At 33.5% G+C, this 26,680-nt stretch overlaps 2 protein-coding genes across 4 annotated transcripts; both read left to right on the top strand.

The window, feature by feature from the left end:
- Window positions 1–6: 6 nt before the first annotated feature.
- Window positions 7–16,402, top strand: LOC131168771 (uncharacterized). Of its 2 annotated transcripts, XM_058144064.1 has the most exons (20): window positions 8–839; window positions 1,008–1,237; window positions 1,363–1,431; window positions 1,540–1,738; window positions 4,267–4,348; window positions 6,823–6,942; window positions 7,098–7,151; window positions 7,260–7,341; window positions 7,446–7,505; window positions 7,765–7,817; window positions 7,899–8,065; window positions 8,480–8,636; window positions 12,911–12,968; window positions 13,077–13,133; window positions 13,215–13,466; window positions 13,810–13,871; window positions 15,013–15,069; window positions 15,207–15,300; window positions 15,402–15,542; window positions 16,008–16,402. In XM_058144064.1, the coding sequence occupies exons 1-20, from the start codon at window positions 467–469 to the stop codon at window positions 16,092–16,094; spliced, it is 2,454 nt and encodes an 817-aa protein (XP_058000047.1). In that variant the 5' UTR covers window positions 8–466; the 3' UTR covers window positions 16,095–16,402. The 2 variants fall into 2 exon arrangements, with proteins under 2 accessions (XP_058000046.1, XP_058000047.1); XM_058144063.1 differs by having other exon boundaries at window positions 7–1,237.
- An 894-nt stretch (window positions 16,403–17,296) lies between these two features.
- On the top strand, window positions 17,297–19,865 carry LOC131168774 (organelle RRM domain-containing protein 2, mitochondrial-like). 2 transcript variants are annotated; one of them, XM_021795051.2, is made up of 3 exons: window positions 17,297–17,660; window positions 19,174–19,242; window positions 19,333–19,865. In XM_021795051.2, the coding sequence occupies exons 1-3, from the start codon at window positions 17,540–17,542 to the stop codon at window positions 19,560–19,562; spliced, it is 420 nt and encodes a 139-aa protein (XP_021650743.2). In that variant the 5' UTR covers window positions 17,297–17,539; the 3' UTR covers window positions 19,563–19,865. The 2 variants fall into 2 exon arrangements, with proteins under 2 accessions (XP_021650743.2, XP_058000045.1); XM_058144062.1 differs by having other exon boundaries at window positions 17,302–17,660; window positions 19,141–19,242.
- Window positions 19,866–26,680: the final 6,815 nt, after the last annotated feature.

Here is a 26,680-nt window from a genome sequence, read left to right as displayed (position 1 = left end):
AAACCTGACTTCAACCCTGTTTCGTTCATTCTTTCTTTGAATTTCACAACCTATGTGTTTCGTTTCGATCTAGAGAGGCTTTCTTGATTCGGTTTCCAAGATTTGAATTTCATTTTGATTTTGGAGGCTGTATAGAGGTAGGCGTTAGTGAATTTACACGTGTCCAAGGTTTTGGTTCTTTCATTTGATACAGCGGTTGTTGACAGTTTCAAAAGTTATTGGGATTGATTTGAATTTCATAATGCTTGGTATCTGAGTTACGGGTTGTTTTGGGCATTGACTAGTGTGTGAATTGTTATTTCGATTTTTTTTTCTGGTTGCGAATTTGAATTCTGATGCGAGTATACAGAGGAACAATTTGAGTTCAGTCGCAATTAAATTTGGGTTTATTTCTTGCTATTGCTTCTATCTTGAATGCGGTCGTGTGGTTTTGCGCTTCTTATAGTGGTGAGTTTGGAGTTTTTCAATGGGAGAAGGTGCAGTTTGTCTGGATATCTCGACAGAGGTGATGGGTCTTGGACAACAGAATACAGGAATAACTGAATTGAAGAGAGACCATCAATCTCTGATAGATGACACCGAACCAGAACCGTTTCCTAACAAGAAACAAGCCAGAGAAGCTTCAAATGAGGACATAAAATCTGAAGTTTCCAATCCTTTAATTTCTCCAAAAGAAAATGCATCCAGTTGCCAGGATATCACTAGCCAACCAACTGAATTGGCTACATGTAAGCAACTGGGTGCTGGCGAGGTCACATCCACGTGTTCTGGAAATTCGAGTCCGATGGACACCCTAAGCGAGGATGGAGAACGTAACAGTCAGAACAATGCCTCTCAATGTGAGTTTGCTCGCAGTGGAACTTCTGATGTGGTCTCTACATCTCATGTTGTACTGGAGATTCCTAAGCATGCTAGTTCGTCTGGAATTAGGAAGATTACATTCAAGTTTAGCAAAAGAAAAGAGGATTATGACACCCAGAATTTTACTTCAGTTGCTAATGCTGTAGGTAATCGGATAGGTCGAAAACAGTATAGTAAAGAACGTGGGAAAAACTACTCTGCTTGGGTTAATTCAGGTGCAGAAATGCTTGAAAATGGAAATAGATATTTCTGTGCTCCCAATATGGAATTGAAGATGTCTAAGAAGGTTGTTCCCAGCAACTATCCTACAAATGTCAAGAAGTTGTTATCAACCGGTATACTTGATGGAGCTCGGGTGAAATATTTTTCTCCAGAGGTAAGTTTTTTTTTTTTTTTTTTTAAATTGTGCTCTCTGATATGTTGTATTTTTGCAGATCTTGCTTTTTATTTTATTTTATTTTATTAATGTATGAGTCTTATGAGTTTTTAATGGCTTGCTAGCGAGAGCTAGATGGAATTATAGATGGTGGTGGATACTTGTGTGGCTGTTCATCATGTAATTTCTCAAAAGTAAGTTGGCTTCCTATAGTTAAGAAATAAAAAATTTGCTTTTTATGTAGATTTTATTATGTAATTTTATTCACTAGATGACTGAATGATATATATATATATAAGCAGGTTCTTAGTGCCTATGAGTTTGAGCAGCATGCTGGCGGCAAAACTAGACATCCAAACAATCACATATACTTGGGTAATGGGAAACCAATTTGCAGTATTATTCATGAACTAAAAACTGCTCCACTTAGTGCATTGGATGAAGTGATAAAGGATGTGGCTGGTTCGTCCATAAATGAGGAGTTCTTCCAGGTTTGGAAAGGTGATAGATATTTGATTTATCCTTTATCTTTGTTGCTTTTCCAGTCATTTTGGATGGTGCTTGGATGAATGTGTCTTCTACGGAGAGAGTTTTGTGTTTTGATGTGATGTTTATTATAATTAGTTTGAACCTATCCAAGAAATTGTAGGAGCGGAAGCATGAAAATTATTAGATTAGAACATTAAATTCAAAAATTTTTCTTTTAGGGTCTCATGCATAATGCAAGATTCATTATGTACCTAATTGATTTCAATGTTCAATTGCATATTAAAACATTTTTAATATGTATTAAGATCTACATTTGCCATTTAAGATTTTGAATTAACAAATTAATTCATTAGAACCCTAGATTAATACAAGAATATATGCACTAACCTTTTGATGCATTGTAGATATGATTGATATCTTTGTGAAGCACTTAGGACCCCAAATGTTATCCTTCTAGCTTGTCCACACCAAGATCACCAATGGCAGCCCCCTTGAACAGCTTCTCAAGCCTTGTCAACCAATTAGAAATTAGGGATTTGACTTTAGAAAGGTTGTAGATGTATATAGGACACTAGAAACAATTTCTAGCAATTTTAATTCAAGAGAATATAGGCAATTCTCTTTGAATTGATGAGAGAAGAAGAAAAAGAGAAGAGAAGAGTTTCTTGGGTGGCGGCACCTCTTTAGAAAATCAGAATGTATATATTTTATTTTTCATTCTTTCCCTTTTATAATTAGGTCACCACTTAAAACTCTTGCCACATGTCATCTTCTGACTGCATCTTAATTTTAATTGACCTAATCACATTAAGCCAAGTGTCAAAGCTAGGTTTAATCTTGACTTTGATCATCATGCATGATAGGAAGACAAATGACAAACTTATATGGTGCCACATGTCACCCTGTGAAATGACCAAATTACCCTTTTGTCGTAATTTTGAGTTCTCAACCCAAAATAATTATTTCTCATCTTCTAATCAATTTACATCAAATATAAATTAATTAATTAATCTCCATTAATTAATTTCTCACAATTAAATTCATATTTAAACACTTTAAATATAAATTTAACTTATACTATACATCCAATAACCTAGATTTTGTTTCAAGCCATGCTGGAGACTTTGCAATCTTATTACAAACCAAACCTATTTAATTAATCAATTAAACTCTTTAATTAATTAATTAAATCACATTTAACTTGGTGATTACTTGTGTATATGTGTGACTCACTAGGCTCATCACTAATTGGCAATGTGATATGATATTAACTCTTAATATTATCAGTACTCTTTCTTACCATAAATGACTTCTCTAAATCATTTTAGGCACCTCATAAATCATGGTTAACAACTAGCATAGCATGCTATTGCCACCCAATTAGTAATAAGGAATACCTTAAATGAACCTATAATCATATGTTACCATGCACTAGAATCTCTCTGTTATAAATCCTAATTCCAGCTGGAGTCATGGTTTATGTCAAATCCCATTTGCTATGAATATTATGTTCCCTTTTAATTTCAATTCTAGATTAAAAAGATTTTCTCATCAGAAACTCTTTTCTGATTAAATCTGTTTGTCCTGGTCAGGAACTTGAAACATCAAAAACAATTAAATGAACATAGGATTTGATCACTATTTACTTAGGGTAACAGATTCTATCTTGATCAACACCTACCTCCACATATAACTAGTAGGAGCCAACACATGCCTATATACCCATACATAGTACAAGTATAAAAGCAGTATCAAACTCAAACCACCTATATACAAGATAACTGTATTATCTTAGGTCTAAAGATTATATGCATTGATATGATTTATGACAATGTATTGACAAGAGTAAACTCCACGTGCTTGTCAGAAGTGTTACTGGTTCGGCCTACTTATCATGCATAAGTGCCTATCATGTTTGTTATATGGCATGAGACTCAACATTCTATCTTATTTACATCTCATATAAATAACTTGGGAACAAATATGATTACAATCTTTCTGGATAAGTCATGTCTTATTGTGAAGTATCTTCGATTGTGAACCAATTCATGATACTTTGTGCTAGAAATACTGTCACTCATATTCTTAATAACTTAAGAATAGAATTTCTAATAAAATAGCAATGGACCTTTTCTATTACACATAAATATATTTTGTAAACGGAAAAGTGAAAATGCCTTTTTATTAATAAAACATGTACAATATACATACTAAATGATATGCTCTAGGGCATACTATTAACAGAAATTGTAGGGGAAAATGTTTTTTTTTTTTATTTTTTTATTTTTTTATTCTATTCATGTCTTGCCTAATACGTAGACTTTCTGCCTATTTGACATAAGCTTGGAATACAGTTAGTCTTAAACAAACCAATGGAATAGTTAGAATTGAGAAAAAAATGTTACGATGATTGGTTGCTTTTTGATGTAATATTTATCATAATTGTTTTTTTAACCAATCGAAGAAACCATCATTGGAAAAGGACTCTCTTGGTTGTATTTCTGTCTTTCCTAATGCATAGACTCTCTAATTATATGCAGCTAGTCTTCAACAAAGCAATGGAATAAGTGGAGCAGAGAAAAGATTTTACAGCATTCCTTGTTCACCTCTTTCACTTGGAAGGTGGTAATATACAACTTATATAACTTCCATTTTGATGAATTCATGTTGAACTTAATAGTTCAATCCCCCCTCCCACCACCACCACCCCTCCCCCCCTCTTTCTCTCTCTCTCTCTCTTTCTCTCATCTAATTTACCTTCAAAACAAATTGTTCTAGTGGCTTATTGGCATGTTTTGTTTGTCTTATTTGATGTTCTCATGGAAAAAATTTGGAAAGTTGTTCGGAGCAGTTGCTAGCTCTTTGTTCTCTCTCTCATCTAATTTACCATCAAATGCATTTATGTGTTAATGCCTGAAACAAATTGTTATAAGTGGCTTTTTGGCATGTTTTGTTTGTCTTATTTGATGTTCTCATGGAAAAAATTTGGAAAGTTGTTCGAAGCAGTTAATAGCTGTTAGTTGTTCTTTGGCTAAATGGGGAGGATAGGTGCAAATAATCTTCCTAAAATTTGAGTACTTACTGTTAATTATCAGTGACCTAGGTTTAAAAGGAAACCTGATTCCATTATCTTCTCTTTTACACCTTTGTGGATACAACTAGGCTTTCTCCTATTTGAGCACTATTTGGCTGAATGAGAAGGATACATTATTATTATTTTTCCTAAAAGTTGTGTACGTGAGGCTGGCAATGCATTAGTTGTTGGTGATATAGGTTTCAAAGCCAACCTTATTGCATTTTTTTGAAGCCTATCTTGATAGACTTAATAGTTTTTCATCTCTGAATCAGTTCAGCAAAATGAAGAGGATGAGTGAAAATAATCTTCCATGTGAAATTTATCAAAATGGTTTATGATGTGTTTGGTTGTCAAAATTGCCAAGGAAAGTAACTTAGAATGTCAAATTCTCATGTTTGGTTTTTATGAGAATGTCATACTAGAAAAGTTAAGTTCCTAAATCTGTGGGTCCCACTTTTGCTTCTCAAAATGGCAGGCAAGTCGCTTTCCCATTAGAGTGACAAATTAAAAAATAAATATAGGCACTAATATTCTTTATTATAATGATATGAATGTTAAGTTGTTGAGATTATAGAATTTCTGTGGTTATGCTCAGTCACATTTTTTTTTTTTATTATGGCTCTATCATGGTTTTGATTAATTTTTAATGACAATTTTTTACGATTATAGATATCTAAATAAAATATATTTAAATTAGAGATATTATGGTAATTTGTTAATTTACTTCATTTTATTTGTATTTTTTCTTATACTAACCAAACATAATAATTATACATTCCAAAGAAAATTGAAATTGTAATCAAATATGATAATGTTACATTTCTAGAATCATTTTGCTGAAAATCTAGTTTCCCAAGAAAGTAATTCCATATAGGAATATTGAATTCTGGCAACCAAACGTCTACGAGATTAAAAAGTCAACCTTACCTGTTTCTCTTCTGTACATGGCTTTTCCAGATAGATCCAAGCTTTCTTTCTTTTCTGTGGACTTTCCTTTTGAATGAGAGGGATAGGTGAAATTAGTTTTCCAAAATTAATTATTTGTAATCTAGGTTTAAATGCAACCTTATCCCGTTCTCTTCTCCCTGAAGCCTTTTTAGATGGAGCCAAATTTTCTCTCTTCAAGTGCTATTCGGCTTTATAAGGAGGTTAGGTGAAAATAATTTTCATGCATTGGTTGTGCTACATTTAAAAGGCAACCTTATCTTGCTATCTTCTATTGAGGCCATTCTAGATACACCATACTTTCTCCTCTTTGTGAGTATTCCTGTCCACATAGATCTAGACATTACTGCTTTGCTAAGGTTAGAGATCAGATTTCACTACACTGCACTGTTTAATGCCCTTATCCTTTTCATCTTTTTAAGATTAAATTTAAAAGTGAAGGATTGCTTGCAATTGTTATGTTTCTCACTGCTTTCAGATCTCTGTGTGTGTGCGTGTGCTAGCACGTGCTCAACTGCTCATGCGTTTGTGTTATATGTAATATATTTGTATTTCTAGCTATGTATAAATTTCGAAATATGCATATCTATGAATCTATCTATATTTATGATTTTATGTATTGATAAATTTGTTGTTCTTGGATCCCTTAATAGTGACAATTTAGTTACGTCTACTTTTTTAATTGAAGTCTTAATATCTTAATGATTCTTATATTGAAGAAAAGAAAATGATAATAATCGGTAATTACTTTTCATTGTTGAATTTATTTGCATTTGTGTACTTTTCCCACTTTTGGTATAACTTTTTATAACTTTTGCCATTGTTTAGTTACTTGATCATGCTTAATTTTATTAGATCCATACCTTCTTTGATTTTTAGAAAATCTGAAGCCAAAATAAAACAATGATAATTTTTAGCCAAATGAAAATGATGATTTATTGAAATGATTATCATGAAGGCAAAAGTTGGCTTAGGGCATAATGTCTTTTTCTGTGACAATTTTCAAACTATGAGCCATGTTGCCTAAGCCTCATTTTGTTAATTTTGGCTAAACATGATTTGTTATAACTTGCAGCTACTCCAGTCAAGCTTTAGAAGAAAGCTTTTGCCTTGCTTCAAGCTCCTTGAATAACAACCCCTTTAGACAAGAAAAATATATAGAGATGCCAGAAGAGCAAAAGCGTGCATTGAAGCGGTTCTCTCTCATTCTATTCTTTTTATTTAGTTTTCATAGATAGTGGATTTTTTGTTGGTATGTTGCATATATGGATGGGGGAGTAGTACCCAAAGGCCCAGTAATTGCATGTATGTTGCTATGTTGTGTTTACCTTTATTACATTTGTTTTGCAGGCCTAGCTTACTTATGCAACAAAAGAAAACAAATGAAGGAGGCACTAAGAGAAGGTTCTTTATTTATTTATTTATTATTTTCTTGTCTATTCTCTTTTGTATTATATCAGAATTTTTCCTTGAATGAATTTTGTAACTTGAAATTTCTCTCTACGTTAACAGGGATAATGATCTTCACCGCTTACTTTTCATGCCAAATGGTCTTCCAGATGGTGCTGAATTGGCTTATTTTGTCAAAGGACAAGTGAGTTGTTTGATAATTAAATGAAGGGTTGCTATTAATATTTAAGTAATATACGTATGTTGATGCATATTGTTAACAAATTTATTAATGGTATGTTTTTCCAGGAACTGTTGGCTGGTTACAAGCAAGGAAATGGTATAGTCTGCAGTTGCTGTGACAGAGAGGTAATATCATTAAGTTGTACATTAATATATTAGATTTAGAATTCTCCTTCTGATGCTAGGAGAGCTCTCTCTCTCTTTCTCTCTCCCTCTCTCTCTCTCTCTCAATTACAATTGTATCTTTATTTTATTGGTGAATAGATTAGCCCATTTCAGTTTGATCTTTATGTGTAAATTCACATTAGATTTATAATTTTTCATGTGATCGTAGGGGTCCTTTCTCCTTCACTCATAATTTTGTCATTGTTTTATTTATGAATAGATAAGCCCATCTCAATTTGAAGCTCATGCTGGAATGGCTGCCAGGCGTCAACCGTAAGTAAACCTTAAAGGTTGTTGGCATGTTGGAGTGAATTGAATTTTTATTTCTAATAAACTTTTTAACGTTCTTTGCAGATATCGCCACATATATACTTCCAATGGCTTGACCCTCCATGATATAGCCATTTCATTGGCGAATGGGCAAAGCATTACTACTGGTGTAAGTGATGATATGTGCGCAAAATGTGGTGATGGAGGGGATCTTATCTTTTGCGAGAGTTGCCCTCGAGCTTTTCATCTAGGTAGATATTTCCTTATGCTTTTCTATTCTTAAATACATTTTTTTTATGCTATGATTTTATAGATATTTCATTTGCTACCAAGCAAAGCTCATGCTCTCTTGTTGTTTTCATGGCATTTTTCAGTGTCTAAAATTATATCTCCAGATGCATTAGTTGTGCTTAAATTCTTCATGATTTTAAAATGCCTCCCCTATAGATGGTTCCGGTTAAGGGACCAGACATTATCACCACCCCAATCTTGATTTCTCTTTATTCTTTTTAATCTTTTATTGGAGAAAATAGACTTGTTAATTATTCTTTTAATCTTTTATTGGAGAAAATAGATTACATAATATATCTTTACCTTGATTAATTATGAATTGGTGTAAGGTCCTCTTTTATTCCTTTTAATTTGGTTGGATCTGTCTGTGGCAGCATGTTTGGGTTTGCAGTGCGTTCCTAATGGAGTTTGGCAGTGTTCAAACTGTAATAAGTTTGAACACGGAGGAAACATTACCAGACCAATTGTCATTCGGTTGACACGAGTTGTTAAAACTCCAGAATATGAAGTTGGTGGTTGTGTTTTTTGCAGGTTAGTTCCTTAAGAACTTCCAGTCTTTTTTATTTTGCAAATGGTGATGGGTGTTATACATGTGTGTGTGTGAAATAAAATTCTCCTTGTTATTATGCAAAGGAATAAGATCTATAGACACCAAGGCATCACAACCCATATGCAAAAGCAGTGAATCATTTGCATAATACAGAAAATCAACAAAATTTATGGCTTCTTCTCAACACATACATACCCATAGAAAAAAGCAGCAAATCAAGCTTCTTGTTCTCAATGTCATCTTATACACCACAAATCAACTTCTACTTAGCACATTCTCACAACTGAATGGGCAAACTCTCAAATCTTTCATCCTGTATGTAAAAGTGAAGCAGTTGGTTAATCTTGTATCACTTTTGCAAAAGGTCTACTGCTAAAATATTCCTTGCTTTTAGGGCCATCTATAATTTAGGTTTCTCACCCTAAGAAAAGTTATGTGCATATGTGTTCTAAATGTCATCTAAGAAAGAATTGGATCTACCCCTTTCCATGGTCTCTTAACCATAGTGAGATAATGAAATTCACTTTAAGGCAACCCATATTAAATTTCACTCATGCTACCTTGTTTCTCTATTCATTCCTACTATCATATTATATATATAGTAAATCTAAAAACACTAGGAATATCTCTCTTCTTTAAATCCTATATTGTGCGCAAAATGCATATCAAAGATATTTGCTTGCAAGTAATTAACAATTAATCTTTTTTCCAATCCAACAAATGGAATTGGAACTTGCCTATTTTAGGGGGGAACGCTTCGACACTAAAACATCATATTGAAAAAGATCAAATTTTCTAATGTTACGAACATTATAAAAGGAATCTTTTTGTTCCTATTGAATAAACTTCCCCAACCCTATATCACATCCTCTTCTCACATCCTACGATATTCATTTACCATGATCCTTATCATAGTTGGCAACAATTGTATAAAGCCAATATTATTTTCTTAACCTTCAACCTTTTAAGCTTCTTAATTCTCACTCAACAGAGCTATGTTAAATAAAGAGATCATGTTAAATTTTATTTTTACAAATATAATTTTACCCATATATCATTAGGGTTCATTCATATTGACTTTTGGAACTATCCTTCGGTTAAAAGGGTAAAACTATGTATTTCATGAGAGTAAATTTTCCTTGAATCATAATGGTCCATTCATTGAAGGTAAACTATGTTTTGTTCATCCATTTTTATGTGGTTAACTTAGCAATTAGCATGATTAAACTAATTTAATAACAAGTTAGTTATGGTTGGTTAGGTGAATCATCTTTTAGTTTCTTAATTCTACCCAATTTAGGGTTGTATTTTTTGAACTACTTTATGTGTCATTCTAGGTTTTTAAGGTAGCATAGTTGTAAGAATCAAACAAATCTTATTATTTAATTCCTTACCCTACCAATTTGAATCTATATATCAAATAAAAGATATACTTCAATTGAGGTTGTTTGAGTGAACCAATAGCATATCAAGTGAATTGATTAATTTAGTTGATTCTTTCCTTTTTCAAGTTTGAATATTGAAAGACTCTCTTATTGATTAATTTTAAACTAAGTATAAGGAAAGAAAAACGTCTCATATGTATTAGTTGTAACGACCCAACTAGGTGGCCACTACCGGCACTAGGAAGCGGGTAAGCTTAAGGTTGCTGGAATCCATAACAAGTCTAAAAAACTTGTTAAAACATTTCTTTATTCCATATAAACTAAAACCTAAGCAACTCATAAGCAATTACACTTTAGCATTTCAATCATGGCATAAAACATTTCTTTTTAAAATGGCTCAGAATTTTGAATCTTTTCATAACATTCATAAAACTCTAAAGTGTAATTCAACTGTTCATACATAATAATCAAAGAGTGCTTAGAGTTTAAGGTAAACATACAAACCATGTTGTTCTTGCGTACTTCATACTGTCTATACACTAAAACCAAGCACAGTATTTAATCATTACAATTAAATATCCACTGATAAACCTCAAATCATACATATACAACTTGCTAGATCTCAGCTTCTTCTTATCATTTCTTGTATATGTCTCTAATCCTATAACACTTTACCTGGGATTAAGGGAAGAGGGTAAGTTTTGGAAAGTTCAGTGAGTAAACTAACGGATATTCGTTTGTCATATTATTCAATTCATAAATATGCAACATCAAATCACATGAGTTTACACAACACAAATAATTCACGTAAGATAGACTTATCATCAATGATTTGCCATGATCAATTTGCCTGGCTCATAAAGATGCTCATCAGGATTTTGTCTTAATAAATAACATAATCAATGTGTCTGGGTTATAAAAAAAGTTCATCAAGTCTTCCTCTATCGTAAATAGTGAGTCAGGGACTTATTAGGCCTTACTTGGTCTTACTACATCATATCATGTATAATTATAACATATCCATATCATAGGGAAAATCAGTAGATCATCAAGCATCTATCAAGCATCAACAATTAATTATGTAGTAATGCAACATATATTCGTATTCTAGATACATACAATATAATAATATCATGAAATGATGCATGTGGATGTTCATGAGTTTCATTATAGTTAATTAAAAAGATTAGCATTCATTAGGTTAGTGTTACTCATCTTTTGTAGTCTATCAAAAACCAAACATGAACGATAGTTTTTCCTTTTCTGTAGCTTTTCGGGTCTTGAAGTTTGATTCAATAAAAGATAGACCTAAATGAGTTACCGAATCTCTATAACTCTATGTATACATCATAGCATCAATTCTTGGTCATTTGGGGTCTAAAAAACAAGTTTTGGAGTCTTAAAACAAAATAGGAAAATGGGTAGGCTGAGTAGAGAACTTCAGCTGTCGAAATGCTGAAACTTAAATAGCCTTGGTCGGCAGTAGCTATTTCAGCTGCCGAAACAGTGGTTTTCGGCAGCCGAACTAAGAAATTTTTAGAATTCTCTGTTCGAACTGCTAAAAATCTTCACTCCCAAAATAAAACCAACACATGTTTAAAGCTCTAAAAACCCAAAATCTAACATGCTCATAAACCTTAAAACTCTTAACTAGTTTCAAGAAACCCCAAAATCAAGACATGCATCAACCAAAATTTTAAAATCCATAAAAAAAATCCATTAATCATCAAAGATTTCAACAATTAAAACTAAATTCAAATGTTCAAATCTTCAATTCAATATAGAATTTCCAACTCTAACATTATACTAACTTTAAAGAAATAAACTCATAACATGCATCCATAGATCCCTTAACTTTTAAGAATCCTAAATTCAAATTGCTAAAAGAAAAGGAATTCCAAACCAAAATACTACTTCATTGCTCAAAGCTGCAACTCATGCACTTAAATCACTTAATTGGACCCGAAGAAAAAAAGAAACATTTAGTAGTAACCTCACATACAAACAACAAAACTTTTCTTCCTTGAAGCTTTAGCTGTACTCTTTGCTCTTGCACCTTAACAGGATTGTAGGCACCAAAACTTGTTCAAAAGAAGAAAAATTATAGAAAAGAATGAAAATCTGAGAAGGATTTGTTCAATCCTCAGCTGCATATAGTAGTAGAGAAAGAAGTTGGTAGTGAGAAAAATTTTGAATTTCCTTTGAAGAAAAACGAGCCATTTAAACCTTTTATACCCTCGGTTGTATAGGGCTTTTGGCTTTTGCTGTCCAAAAAAGAGACCTTATACTTGCAAAAATTTCAACCCTTAAACTCTCTAACATAACACTTGTGCTACATATAGCACCTACCATTATTTCTGCCATCCTTAAAACTCTAAGTTTTACTGGATTTTCCCAACAAAAGCAAAAATTCCGGCATAGAAAAATGGTGGATGTTACATTAGTAGTGAAGGAAACCAAATGACACTAGCTATCATGCATGAGGCTTCATTTTGTACCACATTCTAGTATTCCCACAATACTTAGGTGCTCTCTCAATAATAAACTTGCGACAATAGTGACATTGTCCAAAAGGTATTTTCCTTGCCCTCGACATTCTTTTCCCTCTCCCTTCCTTCTTCTGTTTTGTTTTTGATCTTCCTCTATATTATTTACTATTGTCACAACTCACAATTATTTTTTTTGTCTAGTGATTGATAATAGGATTTCCTATTATTCTATGATACCAAAATTACCTTTTGAGTTGAAATTTTTCTTGGATTTTGTTTGTTTATTCTAATTTATTTAATAATGAAATTGTTCTTTGTTCCTTGAATCTACTTGCCATTTTCTGTTGTCACAACTTACCTTGTTTTTGTTATGTGTACCAGAGCTCATGATTTTAGCACAAATAACTTTGATGACCGAACAGTTATCCTTTGTGACCAAGTATGTTAATCCTTCTATTTTGAGCATTCACACTAGCCTTCTTTTTTTTTTTTTCCTTAAAAAAAATGCTGATTATTTTTGCGTTGTTACCTTTATGTTCCATTTCAGTGTGAGAGGGAGTTCCATGTTGGTTGCTTGCGGGACAATGGACTATGTGATCTAAAAGTAGGTCTATAATCTTGCAATATTTAGTTTTTATGATGCTGCAAAGAAACTTGTTAATTTTTGTTGTATATCTCACCACAGGCTCTCCCCAAGGGTAATTGGTTCTGTTCTAATGACTGCAATCGGATCTATATGGCTTTAAGGAATTTTGTTTCTAGCGGAATACAGTTAATTCCTGCGTCACAGTTGAATATAATAACTAGAAAGCATGCTGAGAAAGGATCATCTATGGATGGACTAGCAAATGATGATGTTCAATGGCGGATTCTGATGGGAAAAAGTCGTGACAAAGAAGATCTTTCATTGTTGTCATCAGCTGCTGCAATTTTTCGAGTATGTTGATGATGCCTTGTTGAATTTAATTGCTTTCTTTTTCTCCCCTATGGGCTCTCTGTTATTCATATGATCAATTGAAATTGGAATGCTCATTGCAAACAAGTGTACGTTCCTAGGCCATGAATTTGCTTGTGACTTGATGTCTTTCAGTGCATGGTTTGCATGGAAATTCATTCATCAAAAGGGTTTTTTTTTTCTTTGGATAGACTTCGTCTGTATGTTCCACTCTTTTACTGGCAGCATAATTTTGTAATTTTAGAAGAAGTGTGCTCAATGTATAATATACATTTTCCCAAGTTTGAATCATTGTACATGATTGTGCTCTGTTTTCTCTTGGCAGGAGTGTTTTGATCCCATCGTTGCAAAAAGTGGTCGTGATCTGATTCCTGTTATGGTCTATGGGTAATTTGCCCTTTCATTTTTTGTTTTATTGCTTACAGTAATATATTTTCCTGGTCAAAATATTTTATTGCTACAAATATTTTTTTATTACATTGTTCTTGATTAAAGCAGCCACATTTGAGGCTTGTCTTCTTATGTCAGTCTTGAATCCTTGATATGCATGTTAATTTTCATATATATATATATATATATATATATATATATATATATATATATATATGTGACTTTAGGGAAATGCATTCTCTTCTTTAAAGTCTTTCCCCGTTTGTGCATTGGATGTAACGTCAAAATATTTGCAAGCTGTCCCTGGACCTTGTGAGGAACATATTTGCATGGTGACTTCTTTCAGTTAGTAGAATGAATATCCTGTGAGCCATAAATTAATCAAATAACAACAGATCTATTTCACATATCTTTGTCAGTTCTCTCCTCTCCTTGTGATTTCATCTGCCTCTCCTCTGTCTCAGATTCCTCTTTGTTTTCAGATGTCTCAATTTCTTTGTTGCCAAACACCAAGTTAGGCCTCGTGAGTTTGGGTCCCCAGACAAATACTTGCTTGGTTAGAAAGATGAGTGGCATAAGAGAGTTGGAAGGAAAAAGTGTTGGTTTCTCTCATTTTGGTTGAATGGATGGGATAAGGAAATAACAAGGAAATATCCTTCTTTCCTCTATGGACCTTATATTGGAAGGAAATTAGAAAATCAAACCAAGAATAACGTGGATCCTTTTTGCACATGGAGAAAAAATTGTCTTTGCTTTTCCCGCTCTTCTTTAGTAAGGAAAAATGATATTCTTATTCCATTTCGGTTTGGTTTGCCAACACTTATACCCTTTAATTTTCTTGTACATTGCCAATGTGAGACTTATTTCTACAAGTGATATTCCATCTCAAATAGAACTAAATGACGAAAAAACCATATAACCGATTCTAACCAGTCTGGGATTAAGGCTTTGTTGTTGTTGTTGTAGCATAGTATAGGGGAATGAGAATGCCATAAGGTTAGCTGTTTATTTGATAATTCTTTTTTTTTTGTTTTTGTTATCTTCAATCTCTGTAATTTCTAATTACTTTCAACTGTTAGGGTTGGGTTTACAAGATATAAATTACTAGTCTGATTACTGATCTTGGAATTTTTTGCAGGAGAAATATTTCCGGCCAAGAATTTGGGGGGATGTACTGTGTGCTATTGCTAGTAAGGTATGTAGTTTTTCATTAAATGCTAATTTTATTTGAGTTATTGACCTTTTTTCTTTCCCCGCTTCTTGTATTTTATTTGATTAATGCATCTAGGATATGTGTAGCATTAAATAATTGCATGTTTAATGCATCCACAGGAATGTTGTTGTTTCAGCTGGTCTTCTTAGAATTTTTGGTAGGGAAGTTGCTGAGCTTCCTCTAGTTGCGACAAGTAGAGAACATCAAGGAAAGGTGAGTGCGTTATTTTAAGTTTGCCTTGTTTACACTTCTTTCCTTGGTTCTTGAACTTGCTAATAGATAACCTCGTTACTTCTTTTAATTTCTATTTCCAGGGTTACTTCCAAGCACTATTCTCATGCATTGAGAGGTTACTGTGCTCCCTGAAGGTGGTAAACCTAGTGCTACCAGCAGCTGAGGAAGCTGAGTCAATCTGGACAGGAAGATTTGGCTTCAGAAAGATGAACGAGGGACAAGTATGTTGCATCATTATCTTGCAATTTCATGAATAGTTGGGGTATATTTTCTTGTTTCAGTGATGATGAATGAAGTTGTAAAATGTTCATGAAATTGAGAAAACCGTATGCTTTCTCTGCAACAAAGAACTACATGCACATGAAATGGGAGGGTTCTTGTGTTGTTTTATTATCGAGTGTTTTTGGTTTTTATGTTATGGAGACGGTAGAATTATTTATAGGCATGCCGCATGCCAAGTCATAATATATAGGAGGTCCAAAATAACATGGATGACTTTCATAATGTGGAATGAGAATTGAAATTAGACGTTGACTGCTCTAATTCAGATTTAAATTAGATTTTATAAGATCATGGAACTGCAAATGGGACTGAGCTACTGATTTTATTCAAAAAGAGGAAAGGATGAGCATGTAACCTCCTTGAATAAGCACTGATACTAATAAACAAACTATTTTTATGCTCAGGTGTCAAAGTATACAAGGGAGCTGCAGTTGACAATATTCAAGGGCACATCAATGCTGGAGAAGGCGGTCCCCCAGATAATCGAGTAGCAGCTTGGACTCTCTGGAATTATACTCAACTCTATTCCTGTAATGTGGTCTGCTATTTTGATTTTGTGGACAGCAGGCAGCAAAGTCAAAGTCTTATTGAGGATTGTTTTCTTGTACTAACTAGAATTGAAGAGCAACAAGAAAAGAAGATAAATGACTGTAAAAAGAATCAGAGCGTGCTGACCTTTTATAATGCATGCGTGTCTCATAAATTTCTTGCTTGCTTCTGTTCTTGTAGTCGTTTGTTTTGTGCAAGGAAAACATTCTTTTTCTGAAAAAATGTTATTTGCATCTGCAATTTCTATTTATACTCTCCTTTTTTCTTCATTCCTTTTTTCCCTCCCCCGTTTAGCTAGATAATTTTTTTTTATTAGCCCATATTAGAAATATTTCCCTTTGTTTTATCTATTAATACGATTTAATGTAATATAATTATATTTTTTATTGAAATAGAATCAAAAAAAAATTTTTTATTAAGATTCAATAGAAAATTTGATTAGGTCTATCAAACATAGCCTTACTGTACATAGATTTTATTTTTTGGTCACAAATTTAAATGAGTTAAAATAAAATTTGAGAATTGAGATCATATAAATTAAATGGATAATGAAAATATTTACTAATTAATTTAAAATGTTGTCAACATATCTGAAAATTTTTTTGTAAGCAGAACATATTTGAAATATGGTTTTAAAATTCATGATTTAGTATATGAAATTAAAGAAATTATAATTTCATGATATTTTTAAACAAATATATATATAAATTAATCATAAGTTTACATAATCACAATTAGTTTGGGTTACTTGTGCTTTACTCATAGCTAATGTAGATAATATAAGGGGCATAATTTGATAATTTTTTATATATGAAAAGAATGAAATATGAATTTTTTTTTTTTATTATGCCACAAATTAATTAGTTAGCCATGATTATGTCCAAATTAAAATTGAAGAAACTCCTTCTAAAATAAGTTAAAATAATTCAGATTAAATTAATTAATAGAGAAATTTGAATGGTAATTAATTTTATAATAATAATTTTTTATTATTTAAATTTTAAAAGTCAAATTAATTAAGGAGTGAAGTTTGAATTATAATAAAAAAAATTAAATAAGAACTATATACTAGAATTGTTTATAAAAGACATGAATTATTTATAATTATTTGTATTTAAAAGGTTAAGTTAATTTAATCATAATTTAGTTCGTAAACAATTATATTCTAATATATTTTTGACTTATGATAATATAGCAATTAAAATTATTTGTTTTAAAACAAATTTGAAAGAAAATTAAATAAAAACGAGGCGAAATTCGAGAAGATTCTAACAAACGTTAAAGCCATACACAAAGGAAGGGTTTTGGAAAGCCCTAATAGCACGTAAGCCTCTGAGATTAATTTCATTTCTCAAAGCCATCGATCTTTAGAATTTGGAACTGGAAGATGGCGTTCGCTTCAACAATTCGACGCTTTCTTTCAGGCTCAGCTTCTCCTACTCTCCAACCGCAGCTCTTCTCTTCTCGTCTCTACTCAACTCTCACTTCTCCAAAGCTTTTCGTCTGTGGTACGTCCCTTTCCCTCTTTCTCCTTCTGTTTTTGGAATTTAATTTAATTTATTTTTTTCTTTATTTTGGGAATTGTACTGATTTTTCTTGCTATATGGTATATATTGAATGTTGCGGGTTTATGTAGTTGAGGTTTTGTGGGTAATGATGCATTATCCTTAGACCATATATGGTATTTTATGGTGAAATTTTGCATTTTGAGTTTTCTCCAGCTCAAAATGGGGATGGAATTAAGAATCCATAATTGAGCCAAATAGGTGCCTACCCATGAATTCATAGTAGCATAGGGCTGTGAATCTTCCTCTGCTTCAAGAGATGGCAAACTGAAAATTAATTATTTTTTGAATATCCAGTGATTTCTTGTAGCATTTGTTACACTTATCTAGAAGTTGCCCAAATGTCTTTCACTGTGGCTTCGCTTTTATGTGGGTTAGTTTGGCAGGAGATTGTCTAGGCGGGTGAAGATAAACCTAGATGCAACTATCAGTTGAGTGAAGAATGAATATTTGTAAGATCTAGATGTCTGTTTGTGCATTTCTGTGAGTACCTAGTGCTCATTGTCATGGAAGATGTATTAAAAAGTGGGTTGCTACTTAGCTTTAAAGTAGAAGTAGCAGAACTAGAATTCTACTCACCTGAAGCCCTTTTGGCTGCTAATCCCCTAGCCTAATTTTACCTGTGCCTTTTACATGGTTCAAAGCCCCTTTACTTGGGGATGATATTTTCTTTTGCACATGATTCTAGGATAGATGGCAATATGAATAGGTATAATGGAATTTGTTTACCAAGAAATGGAAATGAAAGGAGTGGCTATGCTGTTTGCCTGCTAGAATTAGCATGTACTTCATTAGGTTTTGGTATGTTTCTTTACCTCCTTAAAATTAGCGAATGTTTCAGTGAACTACTCTTGTTCTCTAATGCAAGAATATTCTTGTCTAGATTGTTAATGTTGATAGCTCTATATGGAAAAGATCAGTGCTTATGTTAAAATAATGAGAAACAATTTAAAACACTTTTAAGTTCCTAAGTTCTTTCTCCAGATATTTTAATTATCATTATGATGCCAGTTTTCCAATCAAGGGTTAGAATGATCAATCTTGTGCCAAGTGGAAAAGTGCACTGGTAGTTCTTTAGACATATTTGTGTACGACCTTGTTTTTATGCACATGGAATTTTGATGGCATTGAGCTAGTAGTCCAACGGTCAAGTATGGAATTTTGATGGCATTGGGCTAGTAGTCCAATGATCAAGTGCTTGTTTTAGAGTACAAGAGATCAAGAGTTTTACTCTATATGACCGTCTTCCCTTTAAAAGGTTGGAGTGTATTTAAAGAAGAAGATGCCAGGTATGTCATTTCTTATGTATGATCTACAGATCTAGTTATTTGAAGCTTTGTAGAAGTCCTGCATTTTTTTTCAAATTTTAACCATGTGTCGATGAGATTAATGAAACATGAAATTCATGCACTCTTTTGAAAAGTTACTGGCTCTTCTTTATGGTGCAAACAAGCAGGCCTTTCAAGACTAACAACAGATGAGAAGCTTAAAGAGGCATTTTCTCCCTTTGGACAGCTTGTTGAAGGTAAATGCAATATTTTATAGTTAATGTTTTCCCATAGTATGTTTATCTGGTGTTTTCTCATACCCGAAGTCCTTCCTTTTGGTTCTCCAGCAAAAGTCGCAGTAGACAGGGTCTCTAGAAGATCAAAGGGGTTTGGTTTTGTCACATATACAACAATAGAAGAAGCAGAGAAGGCCAGAGACGGGATGAATGCCAAATTTTTGGATGGATGGGTAATTTTTGTAGATCCTGCCAAGCCAAGAGAGCAGAGACCTCCACCAGCACCAGAGCCTTCTGAAACTGGTTTCAAAATAAATAAGACCATCGGATGGTGTGGGTGATTGCATTGGAAGTTTTGATTTCATTGTAGTGGAAGAGTTGCTCGAAAGCTATTCACGAGATTAGTCAAGAATACAATTTACAATTTAAGTTGAGGAACATGTTGAGTGATTTATTACAGACAAGCATATCTTATTAACCTTTTCTGTTGATTTGTTTTAGCTTCCTTATTGTGCGATCCTGTATTTGTTTTGGTTGAACCTCCATTCATGGAGCATTGAACTTCTTTTGCCGCCTATTAAGATTTCTTCATAAATAGAATGCCTTAGAAGGGGTTACTCATGTAACCCTTTCTAACTAGTTGATATTGGTCCTCAAGATGACTCTGCGAGACATGAATCCAAACTTGCAGCGACTCGCTTGGCGATTTTGAACTTAAACAAGGAAAATTGTTATGATGTGTTCCTTAAGCAATGCAAGGAATTGTTGATGGTAACTGGTAATTGCACACCAATTTAGGCTAATCCTTCTAGTAAGAACATGTGTGGATTAATTCCAAGGAATCTTCTAAACTTGTTTGGTGTGATACACTATCATATTTGCCCCAGCTTTGAAATCAATCAATTTGATCATTAAATTTCATAAATTCTGACATTATAAAGGTGAGAGAAGATGACAGTGAAGTCAATTGACCTGTGCAGGCGCTGTAATGGAGATTGGATCAAGGCACTGAAAGGAAAAGAAGAGCAAAGGAAAAAAAAAAGGAGAAAAAGTATATATAAATAAAACACTGATCGATTTCAGTTCAACACAATATTGGTTGAGGGCATCGGTCAATTTAATTTGGTTTAAGAAATAAAAAAATAAAATTTTATTTAATTTAAAAAATAAAAAAAAAAATAAATAAATCAACATTATTAAAATTTTGAATTAAATTAAACCAAATTAAAATTAAAATTAAATTAAATCAAATTGAAACATTTCAATTTGATTATGTTCAATTCATACTATTGATAATTTTTAGTGCCACTAACAAAGCTTGATAAATTAAATTCTTGTCTCTATTCACTCCACTTATCATAGATTGAATCCGTGTGGCTTTAATTTTTTTTTTTTTTTAACTTTTTAGTGCTATGTAGATCTCCACGTGTGTATTTAGTTGGAGGAGTTGCCGAGTTCTGGCTACAGAGATTTTTTTTTTTATAATCATTTAATGTCATAAAAAATAAGAAAATTTAATATAAATTTATAATTTATTTTATCTATAACATCCCTAATTTTCAAATAATTATTATATATATATATATTTTTTATTCTAACCCTGGTATTGTAGACTTCGCGTATATACTTTCATTTCGTGGAAATTCGATCGTCGCCTGGATCTGTAATTTCGAGCTGAGCAGATAAGCTGCTGAAACTATTTCAGAACCGAGTTAAGATTATAAGCTACCCTATCATTTTCAGACATTCTGGACGCGTTCTAGTTGTCAGATTTGGCATAGGTAAACTCGAACTCTACATTACTCAATTTTTGCCTTGTACTGGGTTAGAATAAAATTTATAAAATATTTATGGATAATAAGAAAATTACGATTCCTATTGCAATAGTCTTATAATATTGTTAAGGACCGCGGGGCAGGTTTATAGAATTTTTAAAGTTAGTTTGGATAGTTTTTGAAAAATATTAGTTTTGAAGTCTTATAATTGAGTTGTCTGATGTTGTGATTATTGTTTGGTTTGGAGGGCCCAGGAGGGGCCATATAATGATGATAAAATATAGGTTGAGTTTAGAAGTGTTATTTGAACCATTTTGCAGGTTGGGTAGGTCATAGGTATAGGAGAAACTCTGTTGGATTTTCAGCACAACTTAGGGTGTCTTTGGTCTTTTCTAAACTTGTATTGAGTCAAATATATTAAATAATTGCAATGAAATTGTCAGGTGAGATGGACAGCCTTCATCCTCCGCCCAGCTACCGCAGTGACCTCGGTTCAAGTTTGTGAGCGAAATATTAATTTTAATTGTAATTTCGATATTATTATATGTTCAAGCATGCCTATGCTTCACTTATAAATATGTATCTATGTAGTTAAACACTAGGCACGTTTTATATTGCATTCATAATTGTTGAAATGTCATGGATGTTGTTTGTGATAATTTGGAGCAGTGTGTGTGCGTGGCGTGCGTATGGTATGGTATTGGATATGGACAGGACGGGTAGACACGGCTTGAGAGGCACTCACTGGGACCTGATCCTTCGGGGTAGACACGGCTTGAGAGACACTTGCTGGGACCCCGTATTTGGTTTATTAAGCGAAAGTCCAGCTTGAGAGACACTTGCTGGGACCCCGCATTTGGTTTATTAAGCGAAAGTTTGGCTTGAAAGACACTCGCTAGCAAAGGTTGGATTAAGAGGCTGTATAGGGGATCATCTCCCATATATATGTATTGTTTGACAGTGTTGGGTGTGTGAGTGCTCCAAATTGCCTTTTTGTTATTATGATATAAAAATTATGACGATGTTGCATTTCACTCCACAAGGTGCATTAGCTTTAGATAGCTATAGAGATTATGATTAAAATTGGTATTTAACTCTCTGAGTTGAACGCTCACTCATGTTTATCTATTTTCCAGGCTACAGGAGGATTATTTGTTGTGGCTAACCTGCTCTTCTTCTTCGCAGGTCCATTAATAATATTTAATGTATTTTGTATAATTGAGTTAAATTTTAGACTCCGCATGTGTTAGAAGCACTTATTTTTATTTTGGGCCTGTATTATAGAAGTTATGTTGGACCTGTAAAATTATTAACTATATGCATGATGGGATTGGATGAGGGAGCTGAGCTCCTATTTGAGTTATGATATTTTGATTATGTGGAGGGTGAGCTGAGCTCCCCAATTTATTATATATTGTGTTTACAGGTCGGGCGAGTCAAAACTCCCCGTTGAATGGTCCATTTTATGGTCGGACTCTGTCTAGTTAAATTCTTGAAATTAGGCCCAAATGGGCCTTAGAGTTGGGTTGAGGAATAGTTAGGCTTACTACGGGCCTCGGGGGCTTTAGGTTGGCCCAGGTCCTAGTGCCGGTCCGGCCCATAGGTTGGGTCATGACAAAAGTGGTATCAGAGCTTAGGCTTTGGATTTATGGGAAAGTGTGCACCTAGAGTTGTCACATGCAGAGTATAGGATTTTGTTTCGTCTTTTTTCTGTAATTCTTCGTTTCTAGATTCTGCGTTATTCCTCAGTTAATATAAAAGTGCTTCAGTTTAGCACCTCAGTTTTGTGAAGTACATAGAAGTGTGAAATAGAGTTAGCAGACATGTTGAGGTCTGCCATGGAAATACGTTCTCCAAGAAACACTATATTTCTATCAGTATGGGTCTAAGTGTTGTGCCTATCTGGTACTAGGCACGAGTACATAAAGGTGAGTTTTGATAGTATAATTACACTAGATAAGGGTGAGGATACCACTGCTAGCAGTCGTCAGTGGATGTCCTAGTCAGAGTAAGTTTATGATAATAGTAGATTCAAAAGAGATAAGAGATTAGGAGATCTAGTCTGTCAAGACATATCGTAGTAACTATACAATGTTCTCGATGTTTGCTCTGTAAGCTGCAGATTACAGTACCGACATGAGATTATTGTGTAGAGCTGCGTGCATCCTCATGGTGCTCCATAATGAGGGTGTTTTTGGATGGCCTTTATTTTGTTACAATTATGCCAGAACAGAGTTTTATATGTGCAGAGTAGTTGGGAACTCCTGGTTAGGAATCTAGAGCTAGAATATCGAAAGGTCACAGTTGGGTGGTAACTAGAGTCAGTAACTCGGTTACCCTAGCATAAGCTCGAGTTACATCAAGAGTTGCTATCAGACCAGAGGTTGCGGATTAGTTGCAAAGTAAAGGTGACATCTATAGAGTGAGACCATCTGGTTTTCTGTATGGAATTTTGGATGGTTTTTGCAGTACGACAGACATTTTGCTTAGAGCTTAGTGAGAATAGTATACCTTGTGTGTATCAGCAAGGTGTAAAGTACAACCCTACTACCTAGGGAAGGTCGGAACTATGAATTGATGATTTACAGAGCTATGATATGATAAGAGAGTCATTAATTTGACATGGTTTTGGCAAGGTGGTAAATGTAATACCTTTATTGCAGTAAGTTAGGGTACAGTCCTATCTTTTCAGAAGGGATCAAAGGTTATTACTGATAATGATGACTTATGGAGTAGTGTCCCAGATGGGATTGTAGCGTGAGATAGAGAGTTGTTAGCTCAGGTGTTCTGGAGAGGGTACAAGTTCCATGTAGGAATTATAAGATGTAAGATCAAGATGTATGTAAGCATTTAAATTGAATGACGGGTTTGGATACCTAGTATTTTAAGTTTCAGCTAATTAAATGAATATGAAAAATTAGAGTTGCTACAGATCCCCTCCTTAAGGTAGTAGGGGGTAGTATGTAATCCAAAAGGGTAAGAATAGAGATCACGCAAGAGAAGTATGACTGTTATTCCCTAAGTTCATCCTTAGTTTCTTAATGCTTAAGACTAAAGTATACTCCAAATAAAGTAAAAGAAAAAGGATAAAAGTTAGCTTCGATAAATCATAGAATATGTATATATATATATATATATGGAGTGCGGTTCAAATGCAGTAGGAGAGAGAGTCTGAATGCCAGTAGAAGTCTAGCTAGGGTAGTTAGAGGATCAATTCTGAGTAACATTGAGGTATAGATGATGTGGTAGGGATAGTGGAAAGGTATAAGTTTCTGATATGACAATCAGGTTCAAAAAGAAAGTAGAGCTAAAGGATGGAAGAGTGAAAGTTCAGATTTGGGTAAGATAAAAAGAGTTGGCTAAAGAATAAACTGGAAAAACAGATTAGGATAAGATTAGGAAGAATAGAGCCAAAATACCAAGGAGGTGAATGTGGTATAGGAAGGGTAAACAAGATAAACAATAATAATAATAATAAGGATAGAGAGCGTAGAAAAGGATGGCATTAGGAAGAACATTGTTAAGTTATGGAACCCAGAAGTACAGGACTTAGAACAGGTCATAATTGATGTAGTGTTAGGAGCCTGAGCCTAGAGCTTAGAGTTACAGGATCTGGATTAAACCTTATCTGTTTTCTACCCCCAAGGTAGGATAATGGGGCAATGACATAAGAACCTTTTGGTTGTTGACAGTATAATGGAAATTAGGTGAGGTGTGCGACCAGAGTAGGTAGTAACTGTTGAGCGTGCTATGATAACTTGAATTGTATTGTCAGATAAAGAAGCAAGATCAGTAGGAGTAAGTTGGATAAAAGTCAACATAAAGGACATAAATATGCAAGATGAGGGATAATGTCACAGAGGCTTGATATTAAAATTTAGAGTGGTGAGACCTAGAGTAAAAAATTGGAGTTAGACATATATTTTCAGTGTGATCGATAGAATAATTATGTAAAAAAAAAAAGAGTAATAATAAATAAATAAATAAATAAATAACAGTATGATAATATGTAGCAGAATGCTAATAACAGTCAGAAAAGGACAAGATAGGAATAGGTGTAATTATAAGATATTGAGAAGTATATGGATTAGAGGAGTAATTGTTGGAAAGATTGGGGTAGATCTGAAAGAATCTGTGAGTGCTTTTATCTTCTAGAATATAACTAAGTATAAGGAGCATTGGACAAATAATTATAAGTATGGAAGATAAATGGAGAGTAAAAAGGAAATAGTAAATTCTAAGATGATATGTCAGGCAGGACAACAGTATAACAAATGGCAGATACAACTAATATCTTGTAATAACGCATAATAATTACAAAGAAATAATGAAACTAAAAAGAGAGACTAAGGGGTATGAGCTAAATCTTGTTTATCAAGCAATGGTATACCATAAATGGTGGGAGAACTTTTCTCCTTCTTTTCAAATTGGCTCATGTTTTGATTCTAGGAGATTATGTTAAGAAGAGAGGTCGTGTCAAAGTAACCTAATTAATTGAAAATTTGATGGGCGTTAGTACATATCTAATATTTTGAGGCAAAAATGACGATAATGGTGTACCTAATGTTAAGTATGAAAGAATGATCAGAGAGGTGACAGGAGTTAAATCGAGCTAGTTACTAGGGCTTACAACCCTTTTGAACTATAAGCTGGAGGAAGTGCTATTTGCTAATGAGTTACAGCGAATGAAATTGTTGCTAATGGGAAAAGTTGAGGCTGAAGTTTGGAAAGCTATGGGCAGTATATGTGATTATATTAAGGAGAATGAACACGTGAAGTATCTTGTTCAGAATTAAGGCATGGCACATATTTCCCACAGCCGTGTTAGTTCAGATGGAACTTATAATTTCTGGGGCTCCTATCCATCTAGGATGAGCAATTTCCTACTAAGGCTGGTAGGGAATGATAATGTTCTGATAGGTAAGTTGGGAAAGGGGATACAAAAAGAATTTTCTATGGTTAATTACAAGTGTTACGTAATGTGAAGAATGTGCTGGTAGGAGTCAATCGTAAAGTTAGAATTCTCGAAGTAATGGAACTAGTAATCAAGATAAGACTAAGAAATATAAAAATAAAAAAAATAAAAATAAAAAGAAGAAAAAGAAAGTTAAAGTCGATGATGGGATGGACATCCTTGAAGGAAAAGGTGTAAGGGTGAGATAGGACTAAGATTAAGGAATAAGTACAGCATGTTGAAAAGATATCAATGATAGCAGAAATAGGAAAAGAAAGTGGATAAGATCCAAAGGACAGGAAGAAAGCTCGGTAGAGCTAGTTATAATGATGAGGATAAGAAGGAATATATATGCTAGGAACACACTAAGAGATGTTTAAAACAAGTTATTATGAGATGATAGATTAAAGGAGTAGTAGAGCCTCGATTTGAGTGCCAATGTGTCAGAAGTAGGCCACATACTAAAAAGCTTTAGGAAGAAGTCTAGATATTTCCATTCCAGAGAAGGAGTGGGAAACAATAAAGTTGCATTAACTGGGTTGTCAGGGAATACAAATACATTTGTCTTATAAGAGAAGAGACCCAATTCACTTTCCAATATTGATAAGTGGTGTAGGGTACGCTTTACACTTGGATGGAGCTCTACATAACTAGTTACATAATATGGACAAGAGCTGGTATAAGGACCTTAGTAACGACACAAAAGAGATTGAAAATTTGAAGTATCATG

Source organism: Hevea brasiliensis, chromosome 3, assembly GCF_030052815.1.
Source record: "Hevea brasiliensis isolate MT/VB/25A 57/8 chromosome 3, ASM3005281v1, whole genome shotgun sequence".
NCBI lineage: Eukaryota > Viridiplantae > Streptophyta > Magnoliopsida > Malpighiales > Euphorbiaceae > Hevea > Hevea brasiliensis.
The sequence above is the reverse complement of the archived record's forward strand: the minus strand, read 5'-3'. Positions and strand labels throughout refer to the sequence as shown.